At 37.7% G+C, this 24,988-nt stretch overlaps 2 protein-coding genes across 4 annotated transcripts; one reads left to right on the plus strand and one right to left on the minus strand.

The window, feature by feature from the left end:
• Nucleotides 1-13,565: 13,565 nt before the first annotated feature.
• On the minus strand, nt 13,566-15,245 carry LOC135652503 (probable BOI-related E3 ubiquitin-protein ligase 2). 2 transcript variants are annotated; one of them, XM_065173470.1, is made up of 4 exons: nt 15,064-15,245; nt 14,830-14,903; nt 14,440-14,732; nt 13,566-14,354 (listed from the first exon to the last, which is right to left on the minus strand). In XM_065173470.1, exons 1-4 carry the CDS (start codon nt 15,117-15,119, stop codon nt 13,824-13,826), a joined length of 954 nt encoding a protein of 317 aa, XP_065029542.1. In that variant the 5' UTR covers nt 15,120-15,245; the 3' UTR covers nt 13,566-13,823. The 2 variants fall into 2 exon arrangements, with proteins under 2 accessions (XP_065029542.1, XP_065029541.1); XM_065173469.1 differs by having other exon boundaries at nt 14,830-14,909; nt 15,064-15,244.
• A 7,250-nt stretch (nt 15,246-22,495) lies between these two features.
• LOC135652616 (pentatricopeptide repeat-containing protein At3g26630, chloroplastic-like) lies at nt 22,496-24,606 on the plus strand. Of its 2 annotated transcripts, XM_065173691.1 has the most exons (2): nt 22,496-22,980; nt 23,050-24,606. In XM_065173691.1, exons 1-2 carry the CDS (start codon nt 22,540-22,542, stop codon nt 23,956-23,958), a joined length of 1,350 nt encoding a protein of 449 aa, XP_065029763.1. In that variant the 5' UTR covers nt 22,496-22,539; the 3' UTR covers nt 23,959-24,606. The 2 variants fall into 2 exon arrangements, with proteins under 2 accessions (XP_065029763.1, XP_065029762.1); XM_065173690.1 differs by having other exon boundaries at nt 22,497-24,606.
• The last annotated feature ends 382 nt before the right edge of the window (nt 24,607-24,988 follow it).

Here is a 24,988-nt window from a genome sequence, read left to right on the forward strand (position 1 = left end):
CCAAGATTAGAGAGAAATCGGCTAACAACTCCAACTGCATGAACTATATCTGGCCTAGTACAAACCATAATATACATCAAACTACCTACTGCAAATGAGTAATGCACTCTTGACATTTCTTCTTTTTCTTTCTCACTTGTAGGACATTATTTCGAACTAAGCTTGAAATGACCTGCAAGTGGAGAACAAACTGCTTTGGCTTTATTTTTGTTGAATCTTTCAAGAACCTTTTCAATGTAAGTCTCTTGAGATAGCCAAATCTTCCTTTACTTTCTATCACGAAAAATCTTTATGTCAAGTATTTGTTTCACCGATCCCAAGTCTTTCATGGCAAAAGACTTACTTAGCTCTCTTTTAAGTTTTTTCAATTTTACCAGCATCATGACCAACAATCAGTATATCATCAACATATAGTAGGAGAATAATGAAATCATCATCTGAAAATTTCTTCAAAAACACACAATGATCAGATGTAGTTCTATCATATCTTTGGTTAATCATAAAGGAATCAAACTTCTTGTACCACTATCTAGGTGTCTGTTTAAGTCCATATAAGCTTTTCGTAAGCTTGCACACTAGATTTTCTTTTCTCTTGACTTTGAAACCTTCTGGTTGCTCCATGTAAATTTTTTCTTCTAAGTCACCATGAAGAAATGCTATTTTCACATCAAGTTGCTCAACTTCTAAATTTAAGCGGGTAGCTAAACCAAGAATAACTTAGATATAGGACATTTTCACAATTGGAAAAAATATTTCTTCAAAGTCAATACTTTTCTTCTGACTGAATCCTTTCACAACTAGTCGTGCCTTGTATCTTTGTTGTAAGCTATTATTTTCAGTCTTCAATTTGTAAACCCATTTATTCTTTAAAGCTTTCTTCTCTTTAGGCAACTTTACTAAGTCATAGGTGTGGTTCTCATGTAAAGATCTCATCTTTTCTTGTATGGCTTTAACCCACTCATTCTTATGCTCATGTAGAATAGCTTCTTGGTAAGTTTCTGGCTCTCCCTAATCGGTAAGCATAATATACTCATGTGGAGGATATCTAGTAGATGGTTGTCGCTCTCTAGTGGATCTTCTTAGTGGAATCTCAACTGGTGGTGAAGTTGCTTATTCAGTTGGTTCAGTATCATCAACTGTAGGAGTATCATCACTTACATTCTCACCATGATCTTTTTGTTCATCTCCCCTATGATCATCATGAACTACAAGTGAAGGAATTTGACCCAAACTCCAAGGAATATAAACAAATGTTTTTGGATTCTTAATATTATCACCATCATCAAACAATTGATCTTCAAGAAATACAACATCTCTACTTCTAATAATCTTCTGGTTCACTTGATCCTATAATCTGTACTCAAACTCTTCATGACCATATCCCAATAAGATACATGCTTTTGCCTTATTATCAAGCTTGGACCTCTCATCTTTGGAAATATGAATAAATATTTTACACATAAAGACTCTCAAATGATTATAAGATATATCTTTTTCTCTCTATACTTTCCTTGGAACATCACATTTCAGAGGAACTGATGGAGAAAGATTTATCAGGTCAACTGTAGTTCTCACAGCCTTCCCCCAAAATGACTTCGGTAACTTGGCATGAGAAAGCATACACCTAATTCTTTCTTCAATGGTTCTATTCATCCTTTCTGTCATACCGTTCTGCTGAGGAGTTTTAGGAACTGTTTTCTCAAGCCTGATACCACGGAACCTACAATAATTCTCAAAAGGCGAACACACTTTAGTTTTCTGTCAGTTTCTCTTTCAACACTGACATGAAACTCCTTGAAAACATCGAGCACCTGGTCTTTAGATTTCAAAGCAAAAGCCCATACTTTTCTAGAATGATTATCAATAAAAGTAACAAAATAAAGAGTACCTCCAAGAGTTCTAGTTTGCATAGTACAGACATCAATATGAACTAAATCAATAACATCTGATCTTCTAGATGATGAATATGTATGAAATGTAACTCTATGTGTTTTTTCAACTAAGCAATAATTATAAGATTTAAGAGATGTACCTTGCAACTCTAGTAAGAACTACTTTCTAGCAAGAGTTTGAAGTCCCTTCTCGCTAATATGACCAAGCCTCTTGTGCCAAAGATCAATATTTTCACCTTTCTGAATTGCATTAATCTCTCCTTTGTGTAGCTTAGCTTTCATGACATAAAAAGAGTTAAGCTTCTTTCCTCTTACCATAATTAGAGAACCTTTAGTGAGTTTCCATTTGCTTTCACCAAAATAATGTGCAAAGCCCTCATCATCAAGTTTGCCTATAGAAATCAAGTTAAGACAAAAATCTGGAACATGCCTTATATTTTTTAGATTAATTTGCTCCCAATACTAGTCTCCAAGCAAATATTTCCAATACCCACAATCTTAGATGTTTCACTGTTTCCCATTTTGACATTACCAAAATCACCAACAGTGTAAGATCTGAAGAAATCACCATAAGAAGTTACATGAAATGAAGCACTAGAGTAAATTACCCAATTACTATCTTGAGCTATAAGACTGACACAACCGTCATCACAAACAATAGTGATATTACCTTCAGCAGTAATTGTATTGGCCTCTTTCTCATTTTTCTTTATTTCATTCTATTTTCGCTTCCAAAACCTACACTCTTTCTTCATTTGGCCTGGCCTGTTACAGTGGAAACATTTGATATCTTTTCTAGACTTAGATCTTCTTTTATAACCATGTGGATTTCTGCTATGACTTCTTCCACGTCTTTCTTGTTTTTCAGTAATAAATGCATCAGAAGAAGATTCACCCTGTTCTTTCATTCTAGCATCTTCATTTAGCAAACTGTCTTTAACCATATCTATAGTTAGAGTCTCCTCTGGCGTGGAGTTATAAATTGTCACCACATACGTTTCCCAACTTTCTGGTAAAGAGCTGAGAAGTAATAATCCTTGTATCTCATTATCTATATTTATTTTCATAGCAAACAACTTGTTTGTAAGACTCTGAAATAGACTTATCTAGTCAACAATATTATCCCCATCTTTATACTTCAAATTTACAAGTCTTTTAAGGAGAGAAATTATATTCCCCACCGTCTTTTTCACAAAGAGGTTTTCTAACATTTGCCAAACAACATCAGCTATGATTTCATCAGAAATATACTCATGCAAATTTATATTCATCCATCTTCTAATATAGGCAATAGCTTTTCTATGTTAAACTTCTCATTCTTCATCGTCCATAGTAGAAGGTTTATCTTTAACCTTGATGGGCTTATACAAATCTTTGCAATAAAACAAATCTTCTATCATATACCTCTAAGTAGAATAATTTGATGAATTCAATTTAATCATATCATCTAACTGCTCTATTTCAATCACACAAGAAAAACTAGTACCAAATAACCTGTTGCTCTGATACCACTTGTTGGGAAAAACTTGTTAAAGCGGAATAATTTTTTTCTCTCTTTGTGTATCAAAATGGGTTCCTCATCAAAATATCAACTTGATATCAAAATGAAAATATCAACTAAAACAACATAAACAATAGAGTAATAAATCAATCATACAGTGAGACCAAATCTTTTAACGTGGAAAATCTAATGTAGGAAAAATCACGGGACCATAGTTCACCTCAAACTTCCACTATCAATAGTAATGATAACAAATTTATAGTAAATCTTCTCTAGAATAACTAGAGGATCACAATAATATCAAGAATATAGATCTTGGCTAAGAATAGCATATCTTCATCACATAGGATATCTTATAAAAAAGAATTCTAGATCTCATAAAATGGATATGGTAGAAAAGTATCTCAGAGAGGGTAAACCGTAGATCAATACCGTTAGAATTGTAGAGCTTGCTGCAAGGATTCTCCGTATAAAATTTAGGTCAAAACTAACAATGTTTGACCACCGATCGTCAAACAGAAAAACTTAAAAACCTTATTTTCTCTCTCTCTCTCTCTCTCTCTCTCTCTGCGTCGTCGCTCGCTCACTGCTCCCTTGCTGTGTTCTCTAATCTCATATTTCTATCATATCTTGTATCTTTCTCTTTTAGTTAATTATTTGAGTTCAAAAGATCCAATTGTCCAAACCCACATACGGGCTAGACCTATTGTTACTCCTCAAATTTCTGAACTAAATTTGACAATAGAACATTGGATTGGAATAATAACAAGAGTGTTTATTAAATCCATCGGATATCTCAATTCTCTCCTTGCCACTCCCTAGTCAACAAATATCTTAACATTTTTGTTGAAAAAAAACCTATTAAAGCAGAATAATTCTTTTACCTCTTTATGTATCAAAATGGGTTCCTCATCAAAATACCAACTTGATATCAAAATGTAAATATCAACTAGCACAGCATAAATAATAGAGCAATTAATCAATCACATAGTGACACCAAATCTTTTAACGTGGAAAACCCAATGTGGAAAAAATCACGGGACCGTAGTCCATCTCAAACTTCCACTATCAATAATAATGATAACATGTTTATATTAAATCTTCTCTAGAATAACTAGAGGATCATAATAACATCAAGAACATAGATCTTAGCTCTAGCATCTCATCATATAGAATGAATCTCTTCAAAAGAGAATTCTAGGTCTCACAAAGTGGGCATAGCAGGAAAGTACATCAGAGAGGATAAACTATATATCAACACCATTAGGATTGTAGAGTTTGCTACAAGGATTTTCTACATAAAATTTGGGCCAAAACTAACAACGTTTGGCCACCGTTCGTCAAGTAGAAAACTTAGAAACCTAATCTTTCTCTCTCCTTCTCTTTCCTCTTTTCTCTCTCTACACCGCCGCTCACTACACGCTCACCTGCGCACATGCACGCTGCACTCTCTAATTTGCTGCCCTCACCTTTTGCCCTTTCTCTCTTAATTATTGATTTGGGCTTATGGTCCAAATTTTCCAAGCCCACATATGGGTTGGACCCAACAATTCTCCCCCTCTAACTCATATAGTGGGCTATATTAACCCCGCTCTTTGCCTACATGCTTCAAGCTTCTCCTTAGGCAAAGATTTTGTCAACATATCTAATCCATTCTCATTAGTATGCACTTTTTCTAATTGTAATTCTTTCATCTCAAGCACATCACGAATCCAGTGATATCTCATATCAATATGCTTGGATCTAGAATGGTATGTTGAATTCTTGGAGAGGTGAATGACGCTTTGACTATCATAGTAAACAATATATCCTTCCTGTTTCAAGCTCAATTTCTATAGAAACTTTTTTATCCATAAAGCTTCCTTGCAAGATTCAGTAATTACTATGTATTCTGCTTCTGTGGTTGATAGAGCAACACACTTCTGTAACTTAGACTACCAAGAGACTGCTCCTCCTGTAAATGTCATCAAGAATCCCGAAGTGGATTTCTTAGAATCAGTATCACCTGTCATGTCTGCATTTGTGTAACCTTCTAACACAGGTTCATCACTGCCAAAACATAAACACAACCTGGAAGTATCTCTTAGATATCTTAATATCTATTTCACTGATACCCAATGTTCCTTTTCAGGATTTGAGAGAAATAGGCTAACAACTCCAACTGCATGAGCTATATCTGGCATAGTACAAACCATAGCATACATCAAACTGCCTACTGCAGATGAGTAAGACACTCTGGACATTTCTTCTTTTTCTTTCTCACTTGTAGGATATTGTTTCGAACTAAGCTTGAAATGACCTGCAAGTGGAGAACAAACTGCTTTGGTTTTACTCATATTGAATTTTTCAAGAACCTTTTCAATATAAGTCTCCTAAGATAGCCAAATCTTCCTTTTCTTTCTATCACAAAGAATCTTCATGCCAAGTATTTGTTTCACCGATCCAAAGTCTTTCATGGCAAAAGACTTACTTAGCTCTCTTTTAAGTTTCCAATTTTTCCAACATCATGGCCAACAATCAGCATATCATCAATATATAGTAGTAAAATAATAAAATCATCATCTGAAAATTTCTTCATAAACACACAATGATCAGATGTGGTTCTATTATAACCTTGGCTCATCATAAAGGAATCAAACTTCTTGTACTACTGTCTAAGTGCTTGTTTGAGTCCATATAAACTTTTCCTAAGCTTACACACTAGATTTTCTTTTCCCTTGACTTTGAAACCTTTTGGTTGCTTCATGTAATTTTTTTCTTCTAAGTCACTATGAAGAAATGCTGTTTTTACATCAAGTTGCTAAACTTCTAAATTCAAGCGGACAACTAAACCAAGAACAACTCGGATAGAAGACATTTTCACAACTGGAGAAAATATTTCTTCAAAGTCAATACCTTTCTTCTGACTGAATCCTTTCACAACTAGTCGTGTCTTGTATCTTTGTTGTGAGCTATTATTTTCAGTCTTCAATTTATAAACTCACTTATTCTTGAGAGCTTTCTTCTCTTTAGGCAATTTTACTAAGTCATAGGTGTGGTTCTCAAGCAAGGATCTCATCTTTTCTTGCATGGCTTTAACCCACTCATTCTTATTCTCATGTAGAATAGCTTCTTGGTAAGTTTCTGGCTCTCCCCCGTCAGTAAGCATAACATACTCATGTGGAGGATATCTGGTAGATGGTTGTCGCTCTCTAGTGGATCTTCTCAATGGAATCTCAACTGATGGTGGAGGTGCTGGTTCAGTTGGTTCAGCATCATCCATTGTAGGTGTATCATCACTGGTATTCTCACCACAATCTTCTTGTTCATCTCCCCCATGATCATCATGAACTACAAGTGAAGGAACTGGACCCAAACTCCAAGGAATATAAATAGAGGTTTCTAGCTTCTCAATATTATCACCATCATCAAATAATTGGTCTTCAAGAAACACAACATCTTTACTTCTAATAATCTTCTTGTTCACTGGATCCCATAATCTGTACTCAAACTCTTCATGGCCATATCCTAAGAAGATACATGCTTTTGCTTTACTATCAAACTTGGACCTCTCATCTTTGGGAATATGAACAAATGCTTTACACCCAAAGACTCTTGAGTGATTATAAAATATATCTTTTCCTCTCCATACTCTCTCTAGAACATCACATTTCAGAGGAATTGATGGAGAAAGAATTATCAGATCAATTGTAGTTCTCATAGCCTCCCCCCAAAATGACTTTGGTAACTTGGCATGGGAAATCATATACCTAATCATTTCTTCAATAGTTCTATTCATCCTTTCTACCACACCGTTTTGTTGAGGAGTTTTAGGAACTATTTTATCAAGCCTAATACCATAGAACCTGCAATGATTCTCAAAAGGACCCTTGTACTCGCCACCATTATCTGATCGAATACACTTTAGTTTTCTGTCAGTTTCTCTTTCAACATTGACATAAAACTCCTTGAAAACATCGAGTACCTGATCTTTAGATTTCAAAGCAAAAGCTAACACTTTTCTAGAATGATCATCAATAAAAGTAACAAAATAAAGAGCACCTCCAAGAGTTCTAGTTTGTATAGTACAAACATCAGTATGAACTAAATCAATAACATATGATCTTCTAGATGATGGATATGTATGAAATACAACTCTATGTGTTTTTTCAGCTAAGCAATGATCACAAGATTTAAGAGATGTACCTTACAACTCTGGTAAGAACTACTTTCTAGCAAGAGTTTGAAGTCTCTTCTCGCTGATATGTCCAATCCTCTTATGCTAAAGATCTATATTTTCATCTTTTTGAATTGCATTAATCTCTCCTTTGTGTAGCTTAGCTTCCATGACATAAAAAGAGTTAAGTTTCTTTCCTCTTGCCACAATCAGAGAACCTTTAGTGAGTTTCCATTTGCTTTCACCAAAATAGTGTACAAAGCCCTCATCATCAAGTCTACCTATAGATATCAAGTTAAGACGAATATCTGAAACATGCCTTACATCTTTGAGATTAATTTGCTCCCAATATTGGTCTCCAAGCAAATATCTCTAATACCCACAATCTTAGATGTATCATTGTTTCCTATTCTGACATTATCAAAATCAACAACAGTGTAAGATCTAAAAAAATCACCATGAGAAGTGACATGAAATGAAGCACTAGAGTCAATTACCCAATTACTGTCCTGAGCTACAAGACTAACACAACCTTCATCACAGACAATAGTGATATTACCTTCAGCAGCAACTATATTAGTCTCTTTCTCATTTTTCTTCATTTCATTTTGTTCTCGCTTCCAAAACCTACACTCTTTCTTCATGTGACCTGGCTTGTTATAGTGAAAACATTTGATATCTCTTCTAGACTTGGATCTTCCTCTATATTCATATGGGTTTCTACTATGACTTCTTCCACGTCTTTCTTGTTTTTCAGTAACAAATGCACCAGAAGAAGATTCACCATTTTCTTTCCTTCTGGCATCTTCATTTAGCAAACTGTCTTTAACCATATCTATAGTTAGAGTTCCCTCTGGCGTGGAGTTACAAATAGTCACTATATACGTTTCTCAACTTTCAAGTAAAGAGCTGAGAAGTAATAATCTTTGCATCTCATCATCTATATTCATTTTCATAGCAACTAACTTGTTTGCAAGACTCTGAAATGGGCTTATGTGCTCAACAATATTACCACCATCTTTATACTTCAAATTTACAAGTCTTTTGAGGAGAGAAATTATATTTCCTACTATCTTTTCCGCAAAGAGATTTTCTAACCTTTGTCAAAGCTCTGGTTTCATCTAAAATATGCTCATGCAAGTTTATATCCATCTATCTTCTAATATAGGCAATGACTTTTCTATGTTGAACTTCTCATTCTTCATCGTCCATAGTAGAAGGTTTATCTTTAACCTTGAAAGGCTTATACAAATATTTACAATAGAGCAAATCTTCCCTCAGACGCCTCTAAGTGGAATAATTTGATGAGTTCAATTTAATCATACCATTTAACTGCTCCATTTCAATTACACAAGAAAAACTAGCACCAAACAATCTGTTGCTCTGATACCACTTGTTGGGAAAAAACATGTTAAAACAGAATAATTATTTTCCCTCTTTGTGTATCAAAATGGGTTTCTCATCAAAATATCAACTTGATATAAAAATATAAATATCAACTGCACAGCATAAATAATAGAGCAATTAATTAATCACACAGTGAGTGAGACAAAATCTTTTAACATGAAAAACTCAACGTGAGAAAAATCACGGGATCGTAGTCTACCTCAAACTTCTACTATTAATAATAATGATAACATGTTTACCGTAAATCTTTTCTAGAATAACCATTATACACATAATACATAATACACATTATACACATTATACATAATAGCTCTCACGCACAGTGCCAAGATTCCCAGGACCTTAGTTGGTCTTATCACATTGCTTTATCTTTTTGAGCTGACAAAATGAATTGTTAATGACTGATGCTTGAAAAGTTATGTACATTTAGCATCTTGTAGTTTCTTCATTTCATGCATAAATTAATGGAGAGTAAATCGCGTGGAAGTGTTACTAATGTGCTACTGTTGAAAAATCTCACTCGCAAAATTTAGTGTCCTAATGGAATGTTTTGAGACAGACTTGTGTGCGCCATGGCTATCCTATTATTGACTTGCAAGGTGAAATTCTATGCTACCATTAATATTCTTGAATGTAACAATGAATGATTTCTTTGATTTGCAGCAATTGCTAATAGTTCTTTTATCATTACTATGTTGATTGGTGGACAAGGATTTATATAACTAACCCCAAATAGTTGGGATTTTATGACTTGCAATTGTTGATGTTTGTCAACAGGTTTTTATACTGGAGGTGTCCTTTTTGTAACTCCATCTTGCAAGAGAGTCTGCTCCTAATGAATCTGCTACGTTGGATAACTTCTCATTTATCTCCTTCATTCATTACAAGATTCGACGGCCTGTGCAGAAGAACTCTTTTGGTTTACAACTAGTAATACCGAAACAATGTAAGGTGGAACCTTCTGGTGCTATTACATTTTTCAACCTTCAGGAAGGCTAATGCTTCTGAGGGTAAGCTATATTTTCAGCTTTATTGGCCATTTCATTTTGCAATTAGCATAATTTGCATGTGGTGATGGCCCTACTGGTATTATGAAGTTATAATTGTTTTGTACATAAGAGAACACTCATTATGCATAGCTAAATTGGCAACTTAGTCACAGGATTACTTGGCATTTTTTCCCAAGACTGCAATGACAGAAAAAGAAACACTTGATTCTTTTAGAAATTGTTGTGGAAAAACATGGAGGTTCTCAAGGAGCATTTCTATCTGGGCTGGTTTCAGTTTAACTAATCGAGTGATTGTGTTGCCACCGTCTCACTTTTGGATCCTTACATGTAAATGACAGTCACGAGTTCATGGATGAGGCAAAGCCTGTCCATTCCTGTAAAACTCAGGCAAGCGAGGTAGCCATTTTAAATAAGGTAGAAAACTCAATCCTCTTTAGTAAAGGTAAAACATTCTTCTCTTTGTGAAACAGTTTTTATTGATATAGTCATCTCCAGGAAAAATTATTACCTAGGTGTGTCAAGAAAAAAAAATGAATAATTTCCTCTTGTGAAATACTTCATTCTGATAGCTTTGGATGTTTTTGCTTCTTCAGGCTACAATCTGCTCCAACATTAAAGCGGTTTTCATGGTAAACTAAAGTAGCAGGCAAAAGAGAGCTTGAGATTTGGGTAAGTTTTATCTTTTATTGCTAGAGAATATACTTTAAATTGCAGTTGTTCAGAAGTGCAGAATTCCAGATGAGATGCATTTACAACCTTGATTATTTCATCTCAGGCATTGTCTGCTTCCGTACATTTCAAACGATTATGGCATTTCCACGTAATAGTCATACTTCAATGAAGACATCAATGCTACTTAAAACAAGTTGTGAATTAATCGATTGGCCTATATATAAAACTGTTGGTAAATTGTTTTCCAGGTCAATTTCTTCGTGCTGCTTTCAAACAGGTCCCAGACTTAACGAATTCAAATGGAATCAGCAGCCTACAAAACAGAGGAGTCCGAGCTTCTCATCGTAGATGACAACCAGAGTTGTCTATGTTTGCTTTATGCCGATGCTACACAGCTGAAAATTCAGAATATAAAGTCACATATGCGAGTAAGTTGCGCATTGGAGAAGAGCTGAATATGTTCTATTCCATCATCCTATAATTCTCGAGTAAGAATCTTATCTTTCATTATTTTATTTGTGTAAAGATGGGTATATCCTACAAAGTTTTCTTTTGCAGCTTCGTTGACGTTGACGGTCGGTATGAAATCTTAACATCGAGCGTGTTCTTAAAGCAGAACTCTCGTGAAAGGGATCATCTCCATCGACCTAAGCTGTGGTGATTCTAAAGGGATCATGTTGTCTACCTTCAAGTGCTACAGTACTGGTGTATATTTGGCTGATGATCCATCCCGATGACATTTTCTCATGAATGCAAGATAAAAAAAATCATGGAATCTATGTTTACCACTTCAAGAAGATCAAAAGAAAAAGTTTTCAGAGCTCAAGAACTTTTCAAAGGGTCTTCCTATCACAGTAAAGCATTGGCAGGCAGTGGCAAGGCATGATCATCACAAACTACAACGACGAAGGATTAATAATGGAACGGTCTGATGCTCACGTGGAAGGGGTGTGCAGATGGCATATGCTTCATGACCGTGGCAAGGACAGTGATAAATATGCTCACCAGGCCTGCGTCAAAGAAGGGTTCCATTGCATGTGCTCTCGCCAAGTCGAGCCAGGTCTTTAGCAGAAGCTGATGCCGCTTGGCAAATTCCCATTCACTGCCCATGTCAGCAATATCTTCGCATTATATTGTAGTATTGTGAACCGCCCACTTGGATTCAGACGCTTACATGATAGAAGATGGAAAGATTCCAAGAGAAATATAGAGGTGTTGCGTGAAGGCATCTAACAATATCCCTCTGGATTGGAAGCCTTGAAGGTTGAAAGTCGACGACTCTACAACCTCACAACTTGTTTATTCTTTGTTTCTCTATCCAAGGATATGGCCTCAAGAATATACTGCTCTTGTGGGCACACCACGTTTCGGCACAGGATTACGCTGGGAATGGTTCCTTATCGAATGCTACAATTGAATGTGACAACGACTCCATATGCCTTAATTCTTTTATAATTACTATTTACGAAGGGAGATTTCTATGGGATAACTATGCACTATTCTTGTCAAAGTTCGATTTCCAGAGAAAAAGAAGAATATAGAAAGCCTATTCTACAGTGGTTGGGACAGCTCAAATTTCAACACAAGCGTCGTGGAAGGAGGTAAGAAATTGACGATCTTTTTATGGACATTTGCATTCATTTTTGCTGCTTTCTTGGCAGCACAACCCCGACAAGTCCCAAGCCCAGGCATTAAAGACAACAACGCTCTCCTCTCGGGCTTCCTGGGGACCAGAAAACTTGGACGAGCTACAGAACAAAGGAGCTCTGGTGAACCGATTTCCGCCACCATCTCCAAGTTACCAAATCCAGAGAAAGCCAAACGCATCTGACAAGGGGTAATTTCTCACCCTTAAATGCTTCTTTAATTGATCGTTGCAAACATATATATATATAGCAGATAAGATATAGATTACTCCCTTTTCCTCCACCTCGTCAGGACAAAGAGAAAGGAGAGGGTAGGTCGACAGGATAGGAATCAGCGTTTCACCACTTCACATGTAATAATACTAATTAATCGGAGTGTGGGTGGGGTATGATGCCATACTACCATAAATAAGAATCCCCTTCTCTTTTGACCGACTCAACATTCCACATGCTCTTCGAGAAGAAGCGAAAGGATAAGGAAATTGTGCCTTGGAGCAAAGTAGAGGGTCTAAAGCTATGATGAAAATTATGCCGGTTGAGACCAGAGATTCCACCTTCAATCTTTGGGTAGTAAATGGAATGTCAATTATCTCACCTTTATGTCACCCATCTCATCAAGTAAAATTTTTCCTTAATTATTTTGATGCAGGAATACTTCAACCAATACATTACGTAGTTCATAGTCGCACTATCTTCTATAACCGAAAAAAATACGTCATGTTAAGCATTATAGAAAATGTGCTTCCCATGTTTGAAATAAGACGGGTACAGTTTTTTCCGTTCATATTGTATTGATGTGATCCCGTTATGTGGGTGCCTTTATTGTATGTATGTATATATATATATATATATATATATATATATATATATATATATATATATATATATATATATATATATATATATATATATATATATATATATATATATATATATATATATATGATTATCCTTTTAGATTTAAGTTTAATATACATAGTCATTTCTATTTCGTTTTTAAAAATAAATAGTTGTAGTCTTAAAATGTAATGAATTGTTTAAACAAAAGAGAAGGAAGAGGGTTGCCTTCGAGAGAAGGCAAGCAAGGCGTGTCATTGCACTGCAAGTCATAGAAATATCATTCGATTACTGATCGGATGGCATAATCAATTTAAAAAATATATTTAGCATATTATAATATTATATAAAAGTATCATATGCAGTGTTTTAAAATCTATCAAAAATTTACAGCTGCTCTAATTTAAAAAAAAGTATTTTCTATAAAACATAACTCGCGAGATATCAATATAAGAGTATTATATAGCTTACATTTGAAAGTGTACGATATATAATGTAATGCTTTTAGTCACGTCACATGACTATCCAAAAACTTGGCCAAAGTTCCACAAAGTATAAACAAAAACAAACAAAATTACTAACAAGAACAAAGAGACGAACAAATTCCACGAACGAACCGGACTGGAGTCCACCGGTCCGACCGGCCCACCGAGCAGGGAGAATAAACCATGCGGAAGCCGAACCGGAACGCCTCCCGGGCGCTCAGCACATGAAGATTTGGAGGGAGACCTCCTTGGAGGAGCCACAGATGGGACACGCGTGCGCCTTCGATTCGCAGTCCTTGCAGAGGGAGAGATGCTTGCAAGGGAGCAGCAAGACGCACACGTCCTTCTTCCCGCACGCCCTGCAGACCGTCCGCCGCTGGACCCTCTCTTCCACCCCGAAGCAGCACGACTGCGCGTCGTCGACAAGCAGCTTCGCCGCTTCGCTGTCGCCGTACCCTTCCTGCCCTTCTCCCCCCTCGCCGGCGGCGCTCCGGAGAAGGGCCTGCTCCAGGCTCGTCCTCAGGCTGCACACTACGGCCTCGTTGTTCTTGGCCATGGCAAACCAGATCTTGTTCTCCTCGCTCACCTGCCGCATCTGCTGCTCCAACTCCGCATTCCTCCGGTTGACGCACTCCAACTCGGCTTCCTTCTCCATCAACCGTTTCACCACCTGCTGCTCCAGCCCCGAGACGAGAGCCCTGCATCGCCTCTCGCACGTCTCCCCCATTCCAGCCCGCAGTCTCTCGCTCTGTTGTTGGCCACCAGCCGTTACTCATTAAGAAATCAACACATCAAACGAGCGAGCCAACACCAAATAGGAAAGATTAAGACACCTCAAGGCGGACGAGGGCGTCGATCTCAAGGTTCTGCTGGTAGAGAAGGGAAACGAGATCTCGAGCCAGGGGCGATGCGGGTTGAGAAGACGGAGCCTGCCGGCCGCTGGTGGAGGCGGAGCCGGACTCGAGCAACCGAACCCCGGAGATGTTGTTGACTGTCGCGGCCATGGATTCTTCCCGCGCCCGCTTCCTCGACGCGGAGGCATTGCAAGTGAGCTCGCTCCGCGGGTCGCTTGACACAGTGGCGCCGTTGAAGATTTCCTGCCGGTGGTGCCGCCGCGGCTGCTTCCCTGCGTCACCCAACGCAACCGTTGCGATCAGCCATCCCATAACCCCACGAATCGGAAGCAAGAAGACGTGCATAAGAGGCCGGAACCGGCCGCTCACCGAGGCCGAGACCGGCGTGGAGTCCAAGGTGGTCCTGCATCGCCTGGAGATCACCCAGCGCACCCTTCCCCGCTCTGCCACTTCACAAGAAGAGAGAAAGGAAACAGAGAGGAATCAGCAGAAGCAATATCGATCTTAAATTGCGGCAGGCGGATAAGAAATCCAAAAGAATCGCTCCAAGAAGCACGAGTGGGCAAAAAAGGGGGCCAGCGGGAGAACCGACGCAGGGCTCACCGGTTGCGCAAATCCGGGGAGAAAGCGTCGGAGAGAGGTCGAGCTTGCACGGCCATCACCCCCCCGCTGCGTGCGTTTGTTTCGGCTGTGTTTCCCTGTTCTTCTAATGGTCAGAGATGGCGTCGGGCCAGCGGGATCGAGGGAGTGATGACGGAGATGGCGTTTGACAAGTATATGTGCATATCACATGTATAACGCTTATATATACAGAGGTGGACACGTAGGAGAAAGGCCAAATGTTGTAGCCACGATAAAAATGAACCGGTTCTGTTTCGTAGTGGTTGAACAAGGATAAGGAGTGGCACTCCATACTAGTTATTAATCGAGTTTGAAACCGATCCGAGTAGAATAAAAACAAGCAGTGGACGATAATATTCATAGTTATCGTATTCATGATAATTCCTCTATATATATAATATTATATATATATATATATTATATTTAAAAGGAAGGGGGAAGGAGATGGGAATCGGGTCGCGGAAGTGTAATGTGCGCACGCACCGCTTGACGCATCGCATAAAGAGAGAGAGAGAGAGAGAGAGAGAGAGAATCCAATCCTGGATCATTAATTGGGCGGAGCTTCTTTTTCTTTCTTTGAGATTCCCGCCCCATCACTCGGTTTCTTTGATGTTGTGCTCTGGACCACTTAAACACGCGAGTGGGCGCGGGTGCCTGTCGCAGTCGCATGGGAATAACGTGATCCCCCGATACGGGCACGCATCAAAGAACAGTGGTGGCATCATGGCGCCTTTAAACGTGGCCTCGGGTCGTGCGCGGTGCCGCCAACGGGCGGAAGCGACGCAGCCAACGGAAGACATGGCTTCACCGGTGCGACCCCCACCATGAACCGGACGGTTCACGGCACTGTAACTTGACCTTTATGTGGCCATGCAAGTCAAACGATCTCGATTGTTGTAGGACAATATGCCTGACTCGCTGAATTCACTCTTCTCTTGTACACACCACACCGTCCTCTGATGACCGGTGCCACCACGAGGCCACGTACAGTGGGGACACCGCTTTCCGCTTTCTTTTCGATGCAGCTTCCTTCTTTTTCCTTCCTGTTGTTGTTTTCATGCTCTCCGGTGCTGAGAACGAGAAAGAAAAAGGTAATGCGGTGAGTCCATTCCATCACGTAACGCATGTCAGCTGCTGCTGCTGCTGCTGCTAAATAATGGGTGAAGCAGGCAACCCGTTCGATGTAATGTAATGTGGACTGCCAGCACAGCGTTCGATGGAGCAAAGCATGCGCTGTGGAGTGTCGCGTCGCGTCGCGTCGTCGTCTTCTTTCGCCATCTTCCCGGACGCTCCCCTGCACGCATGAGACACGGCCTTTCGGCCCTCTCTCATATGTTCTTGCGTGGTAGCCAACCTAATCCATTTTCCTGCTCCTGTCTCTTTCTCTAGGCTTATCTTAATCTGGACCCCGTTGTTCGCTTGTGCCTGCCGACTCCAACAGCCACCACCCCGGACCTCCATACCCATCCCATGACAAGGACGAGTAATTGGAGAAGACGACGACTCCCTCACCCACGGCTGACTTCAGCGTGCGTGGACAGACGCAGAAGCAGCTTATCATGCCACCACAGGGTGAGATGTCAATTGACCGGAATCTGGAGCTAACGTGGGACCTTTTCCATGATCCAATTGTTCAACGAAGTAGTAATGAAGGGCGGAATGTGGCCATGCCTTCTCGATGGTTGCTCGCCTTCCAGGGGAAGGCATGGACTTTCGGGTGGTCGAGAGGCTCGACGGGCCTGTCATGACCACTTGTAGATTGATTGCCACATCGATGACTTTTACTATGTTAGAGAATTCATTTATATTTTTAATGTGCAGGGATTTGAGTAAATATATAATTGTGAAATGTTTAAGTGTTTAGTAAATAATAAATAAATAAAATAATATTATATATATATATATTAACGTAAGAATTATTTAGTAAAATTATATTTTAAAAGATTATTGGATATTTTATGATAAATTTCTCATTCTATTATTTTTAATATTTACTCAAAAAGAAATATATATATTTTAATAAGTAAATAAAATAAATATATATATGTAATCTTATAAACATATTGTATGGCCCAAACATATAAAAAAATAAAAATATATATTTACATAAATAAATAAATTTTCATCTTATAGAGAATATAACTCATGTTGATTTATCACTAAATCATTTTGATAATTTTAAATTTTTAAATAAAATAATATGGCCCTTTAAGAATTTTAAAAATTATATTAGCATCCTACAAATATTGGAATGTTAATGCTATCTCAGGGTAGCATAAGCATCTAAGCATTTTCAATACGACATTCAAATCGGATACATTTTGAAAAAAAATTATCAAATATTAATTCATATTTAAAATATGTATTAGATCCTCGATATACATTTCAAATGTATTGTGTGGAATATTTATAATGATCATTATACATGTAAGTATGTATGATAATGGCTCTTTTTGTTTGAAAATTTATTTGATACGTAACGAGGGTAAATTAAATTGAGATTGTCTACCAAAGATGGATGATCAAAGCTGTCTAATGTGCACAACTTAATTTAAATACAAATTTTTAAATATTGATGGTAATAGAGCATATTTTTATTTTAATATGATATTATTAAAATCAAATCATGAGTTAACATATATTGAATTTGACATTAATTCAATAAAAAAAATAGTTTTTAGGTTACCTTGACCAATATTTCAACATGATATTTGAAATATCATGTTATTTGAGCCAATATTTTCTTTTATTGATTCCTCATCAATTTCTCATCAATTTCAACATGATATTTGAGCCAATATTTTCTTTTAAAAAAATATAATAAATGAGTGAAACATGTGAAATAGGATAGTCAGACAAAGTCCAAACCATCATTTGACCTATCCTTAAGAGTAGCAAGGAGAGGAGGATTGAAGCTAGGAGAAAATGTTAGGAATAATTCATATAAGAAAAAAAAAGAAAAGCCTCGAGTCGGATAATATATTTTAAGTCCGATAACATTATTAAAATTTTAAGTTGAATTAATGAATAACTTAAATATATATATTAATTTTGACTCGTGAAAGATAAAAGTACCTATCGGAGTAGCTCCAATTCGACATGTCCATTACTCATTAAGATCAAAGAAAGCAACCATTGAAGGGAGAATTAGGCGGCCCACTTGTCGCTACACGTTTTCAAATACCACCTGAATCACTTTTTTTTCTTTTCTCAAGCACAAGGTTTGGCCATTGACAATTCATGAGCTACCGCAATAGAATTAGATGGAGAGAGAGAGAGAGAGAGAGAGAGAGAGAGAGAGAGATCATAACCTTTATCCAAAATAAAATAAGACTTCAGCATATTTGATTTCGTATGGAACTAACTTTTCTACTAGAATAATGCAGTGTCATTGAAAAATGATAGCTTAGTTGTTGTTGAAGTATGAACTACAAAGGAAGGTCGCTCAATTGGCCGAGGAAATGTAAGTTCTCATGCAATTTCCAACACGTCCCCTCGCTATTCTTGACAAGTCTAGAATATTGGCCATCAATATCATCTATGTTCTCCGAGAAACTGATTGTTTATATAATACTTTGATTTAGTTATATATTATAAATAAATAAATAAAGACGTGTATTAATTTATAATGATATGATGAGTATATTATATGAGATGTGTATTGTATTTACTGTGGCTTACATCATTTTTTTTAACTACTACTTCCACACGGAGATTATTTTTTAATTAATTATTTGACCTATTTATCATGAATTTTGGAATACAATTGAAGGATTGAAAGCAAAAATACTATCTCATGGACACATAAGGATTATTTTTTAAATTAATTATTTGGCCTAATTGTTGTGGATATTGAAATATACTTCCGAAGAGGTGAAAAAAAGTGTTATGTGGCATGGACCAATTGGTCGATTTCATGTTTAATTATCTTAAAATGTAATAATACAAAAAAATAGAATTAATTTGTACCTTGTTACTAAAGCTTAGATAAATTTTTTGAAATATATTATTATTTCAATTATTATAATTCTAAACGATAAAAGAATTTCAGACGAGTAATTTTTAATCAATTTTGGATACTCTTATATACTAGAAAGTACATTATGTCCGTTAGTTAGAATAACATATGAACAAGAGAAAGAGCTTAACGACTTAGACAATACTTCTGTAAGTCATTTAGGTTGAGAGGAAATCAACCATTGGCTATTTTCAATATGATACTATATGGTTGCTGAGTTAACTAACTCATTAACTTGATTAATATATAACCAGGCTTACATTTCGGAGATCCATTTATCGAGGGTTGAGAATTTAAAATAATATCCAATATATTTTACACTTCAAAGCTCAATTATGTTGAAAGTGATAGATCATTGTAAGATCTTAAATCTCTTGATTAGGAGATCATATATTTCTCAAATTTCTACGGGATTTGACATCTCATAATTTGTGTAAATCCAACTGTGTATGAGATTGATTTGATTATCTTTTACCCTATAAATAGGATTGTGATTTACGCAATAAATATATAATAAAGTTATAAGCTTTTTCTTTTTTTCTTTCATTTTATCATGATATCTTGTGAGATTCCTTCATCGTTATGATTATTTTTCAATCTCTCCTCCCGTTGAGTTTAATCAAGATCCTTCACTATTGAATATAGTCGAGATCCTACTCTAGTTAGATCCCTCGTTATTAAATGTAATTGAGATCTTGCTCTCACTAAGCACAACCAAGCTCCTCTTATGTATATCTCGTTGTCCTAACTCCGTTGCATACTAAAGGATGGCATCATCCTTTAGAAGGAGACCCTCATTGGATCCTCTTCTACCTCTTGTCAACAATATCATATTTTTGTTAGTTTGCATTATATGAAATAATCCCTAGATCAATTTATTAATGAATTTTATTTTCAAATGATATTTCTTTAGGATAAACTTATTTTATATGAACCTTGATGGGGATGCAAAAATAATGCTACATTATTTGAGACATATTATGATATATTAAGATTAAATCATATTTTAATGGCTTTAAATGATGATTCTGAGTGTTTTTCTAGTTTATTGCAAATTGATTCTTTCTTTAAACGTTGCTCTTTCATAACTTTTATCTGAGTTGATGATAGTTAAATAAGTTATAATAATCGAATAACTCATGTCATTGTTTCGTATTTCTTATAAAAGCCTCCTTGTTATTTGACATCTAAGCTGAGCTAAGCATTTTACTCTAATCATTTTTTAAATTTGATACTATTAAACTAAATCTTTGGAACCCGATTTAATGTTTTTACTCCTAACCATCCTATAACATAGGGTTAAGGTTCATTTTAGCCCATATAGTTTTGACCATGAACTACTTAAGTCATTATAGTTTACTAATATTTAAAATAATTCATATATTTTAAAAAAACATAATATATAAGCCACTCCCGTTAAATTTGAGTTAACATACATTAGTGTCTACTTACTTACATGACATATTGACTCATAATAAACTATTAATATAATAATATATATAATTTAAGTTTTAAAAAAGGGGTCCATTTTAGTACTTGTGATTTTGGTCATAAACTATTTTAGCCATTTTGTTTATGTCTAAAATAATTCATACATTTTTTAAAACATAACATATAAGCCCCTGTTGTCAAGTTTGAATTGAGAGATATTAGAGTCTACTTACGTGGTATGCTGACTCATAATAAATTATTAATATAATGATATGTATAATTTAAATTAAAAAAAGATCTATCTTGTCGAGGAAGAGGAAGCAATGAAGGCCATAACAATGGACGAAGGCTGAGAGATAGAGGCAGGAGAGGCCGGAGGCAGAGATGAAGGGAGAACTAGACCACAACGTAGTGGGCACAATGGGTGAGGGCATAAGAGAGGATGAAGTGAGAGGTGGTGAGAACGAAAATGCTTAGGAGGAGGAAGAGGGACCAAAAGACTATCATTGTATGCTTAGCATTGAACTAGTCGACGCATATCCACCTAAGGTAGGATCAGAAGCTCCTGTGCTTATCGTTAGTATGGAAGAGGCTGCATGCGTATGATGCCCTACTAGGCAATAGTGGCTTGATGCTATTGTTGGTGGTTGCTTCCACGATGATGTCTCCTTCCGCTATTGATAGTGGTCTTAATTTTTTAATTTAAATTATATATATTATTATATTAATAATTTATTATGAGTAAGTATGTCATGTAAGCAGACTTTAATATATGTTAACTCAGACTTGATATAAGAGGCTTATATGTTATATTTTTAAAAATATAGGGGTTATTTTAGACACGAGCAAAATCATAAGGACTTAAATGGTCCATGACGAAAGCCACAAGGGTTAAAATAGATTTTTTAATTTAAATTATATATCATTATAATAATAGTTTATTATGAGTCAAAATGTTATGTAAGTAGACTCTAACGTCTGTTAACTCAGACTTGACGGGAGGAGCTTATATGTTATGTTTTTTAAAATATAGAAGTTATTTTAGACATAAGTAAACTATAAGGATTTAAATGGTTTATAATCAAAATTATATGAGCTAAAACGAACATTAATCCTATAATCGAAAAAAAAAATATAATCTAATCCACCTTTATATCGGATATGACATAATAATATCTAAATATAGACTAAAATTAAAAACACACATTGAATACATCAATTTTCTTCACGTATGTATATATATACCCTATATTTATATTTACATGTATCTAATCGGCTTTAGTCAAATTAAAATACCATTAATTGAACTTCAAAGGTTTTTGTCACTAAGATCAAATAACAACGAAACAAAGTATTTGGACAGCTATTATGTCATGATACTCTACCAGCTATATGTCTATAGTGATGCTTGCAAATTATTCTACTGTTGCAAGAACTTTCATCTGAATTGAATTTCGTGGACCACAATCCACTCATTTTGATCAATAAAACATACAACATCATTTATCTTGATATCAGAGACATAACGATTGCATTCATTCTCAAATATTGTCAAACATAATTACTTGGCAGCAACATTATATTTCTTATTATGTTCCTTCCAAAATCATTGTTGTTAGGGATAGTATCGATCAATAATCGGTATGATTTGATCTTGACCAAAAAAACACAATATGATAACCTGCATCACAATATGATGAGACGATTGTTATGAAATCGAGATATCCAAAATGGCTCCTCGATGGTGATTAATGTTAGAATATTTTCTACTAATCATGTCTTTAAGATATTTAATTTTATCTCAATCCTAAGCTGCCATATTTGATTATTTTTAAAATTTTAATTAATAATATATCATCATCATCATCATCATCATCATCATCATCATCATCATCATCATCATCAAGGCATGACGTGGACCTACGACACGTTCCCTCCTCAAGTTCGAGATAAGTGGGTTGACGACACATTTGAAGAGGACCGAACGCCAGTAACTCCTCGCCGGACATATGCTATTATGCCTCGCCTGCAACCTCGATCCATTCGCCCACCGCAACTCCCATTCAGGCCGCGCGCCCGCCGACGGCGCGCTCGCCCTCGAGCCCCGCGAGGCTCTCCGTCTCCTCAGCCGAAGCGCCTCCACCACCCTGGGACATGTCAAGCTCACCCACGCCCGCATCCTCCGCTCTGGCCTGTCCCACGACCCCGCCCTCCTCCCCTCCCTCCTCCGCCTCTACTCCTCCCACTGCCGTCTCGATCTCGCCGCCCGCCTCCTCGCCATCTTCCCCGACCCTCCCACCATCGCATGGAACCTCATGATCCGCGCCCACGCCGGCGCGGGCGCCCCCCTCGACGCCGTCCTTGTCTATAACCGCATGCTCTCCCGCGGCCTCCGACCTGATAAGTTCACCTTCCCCTTCGTCGTCAAGGCCTGTTCGATGCTCCTGGAGGTTAGTAAGGGCAAGGAGGTCCACGCCTTTGCTATCAAGTCTGGGTTCTGGCCTGACACGTTCCTGCAGAACGCCCTCATTCATCTCTACTTCTGCTGCGGCGACCCAGTGAGCGGGCGGAAGGTGTTCGACGAAATGCCAGTTAAAAGCGTCGTGTCGTGGACCGCTCTGCTTTCTGGACTCGTGGCGTGCGGCGAGGTAGAGGCCGCTAGAACCGTCTTCGACAACATGCCGATCCGAAACGTGGTGACTTGGACGGCGATGATCGACGGGTACGCGAGGAATGGGCCCCCAGATGAGGCGTTCAGGCTGTTCCGGAGGATGCAGGACGACGACGTGATGCCGAACGAGTTCACGGTGGTGGCGCTGTTGATCGCGTGCGCAGAGCTTGGGAGCCTGAGTGTGGGCCGTTGGGTGCATGAGTTTGCCCAAAAGAACGGCGGACTCGACAAGGGCGTCTACGTGGGCACTGCGCTCATAGATATGTACAGCAAATGTGGAAGCTTGGAGGACGCGGTGAGAGTGTTTGATCATATGCCAGTCAAGAGCGTGGCAACTTGGAACTCCATGATCACCAGCTTCGGCGTTCATGGGCGGGGAAAGGAAGCGGTGGCTCTTTTCATGGAAATGGAGAAGGCAAAGGTGCTGCCCGATGGAATCACCTTTGTGGGCGTCTTGAGCGCCTGTGTGAGGGAGTGCATGGTGGAGGAGGCCTGCAGGTTCTTTGGGTCCATGGTCGAACGATATGGCATCGGCCCATGTCGCGAGCATTACGACTGTCTCGTGGAGCTCTTGAATCGTGCTGATGACTTAGATGAAGCAACCAAAATGGTTGATAATTCGCTGCTAAAGCTTGGCGTTGCTGCAAGACAAATGCTGAAGAAATTGTGCCAAACAAATGCCGACATGAGGCTCCAAAAAGTTAGTTGTTCATCCTCATGGATTCGAAAACCTTCAAAAGCCTTGAGCGTGAAGTAGAATAGTTTCAGCCTGGAAAACAAAGATGAGTGCTGCCAAGACATGGCCGACAAGTTTATGCTGAGCATTGCAACTCTATTGCAGTGCTGGATCCTGGATTCCAGTCTCTGTAAACCATATAGTTCTGTCTACAGCTTCAGGTTCAGAAGAAGAAGCTGGCTGCCTAAGATAAATGATATGCGTGTTAAGCAAAACAGCAGAAAATGAACATTCATTCAAACGGGAGTATCTATTTCTCTCTCCTGAGCCTTGAGAGAGAAGCACTAGCGATCAGTTCCTCTCCCTCTCCTTTTCTTGGAAGTTCCGCTTCCTCCTCCCCTGGTACTACCTGACACAGTTCCCTCTTGTTCATGGCAGCTGTACGGCTATTCCCCCTGAAGCCCTCTTCGCTCTTATCTCGGATGAGTCTCGCCTCTACATGGCTTCAACCTCCCCCATCTTCTTGGGCAAATCTATTAACAAAAAAGCTAAAGGTGTCGCGGATGGGCAGATCGATCCCGTTCTTTAAAGTCAGCTCTTTCAGATTCAATGCAAGTCCAACCTCAAGTTGGATCTATACGTCAATGAGTTTTCTATGGCCTACGAAGGCTGACAAACTAATCTATCTGACAAATTTTTGAGTAAAATTCCTTCACTTGACCTTATGAAGTCTCTGTTTCCAAAGATTTGAAATTGGATCTGATACCATGGATATGACTAGCGGTTTTTTTTTTTTTCTTCTTATTTCACTTGTGGTGAAAATGAATCACGTCTTCTTCGGAGGATTCTAGTTTTTCAAAAATCAATCCCTTATCCTCATCCTCTAAAAATCATATTTTTAGCTTTTATTGAAAAAAAGAGAGCCCATTCCCATCTTGTTACAACTTCCAGGCCCTCTTATGCAATTCCTTCTAACCCTAATTCCTCTCACAAATCATAGTTTGTTAAAGTCAACCAAGCCACTTTGTATTGTGCCCATGGCAAATTTACTTGGATTTGTATTCTCCTTGATCGGTCCCAGGAAATTTACATTCAAGTTGATAATATAATT

Source organism: Musa acuminata, chromosome BXJ3-11 (assembly GCF_036884655.1).
Source record: "Musa acuminata AAA Group cultivar baxijiao chromosome BXJ3-11, Cavendish_Baxijiao_AAA, whole genome shotgun sequence".
Lineage (NCBI taxonomy): Eukaryota > Viridiplantae > Streptophyta > Magnoliopsida > Zingiberales > Musaceae > Musa > Musa acuminata.

Bases quoted from the DNA above. Each gene is read 5' to 3' on its own strand.
- LOC135652503 (XM_065173469.1), bottom strand. From the start codon at position 15,119: ATGGCCGTGCAAGCTCGACCTCTCTCCGACGCTTTCTCCCCGGATTTG. The intron at 14,733-14,829 runs GTGAGCGGCCGG...TGGGTGACGCAG, and splicing joins CCACGCCGGTCTCGGCCTCG to GGAAGCAGCCGCGGCGGCAC. The intron at 14,355-14,439 runs GTGTCTTAATCT...GGCCAACAACAG, and splicing joins ACGCCCTCGTCCGCCTTGAG to AGCGAGAGACTGCGGGCTGG.
- LOC135652616 (XM_065173690.1), top strand. From the start codon at position 22,540: ATGCTATTATGCCTCGCCTGCAACCTCGATCCATTCGCCCACCGCAAC.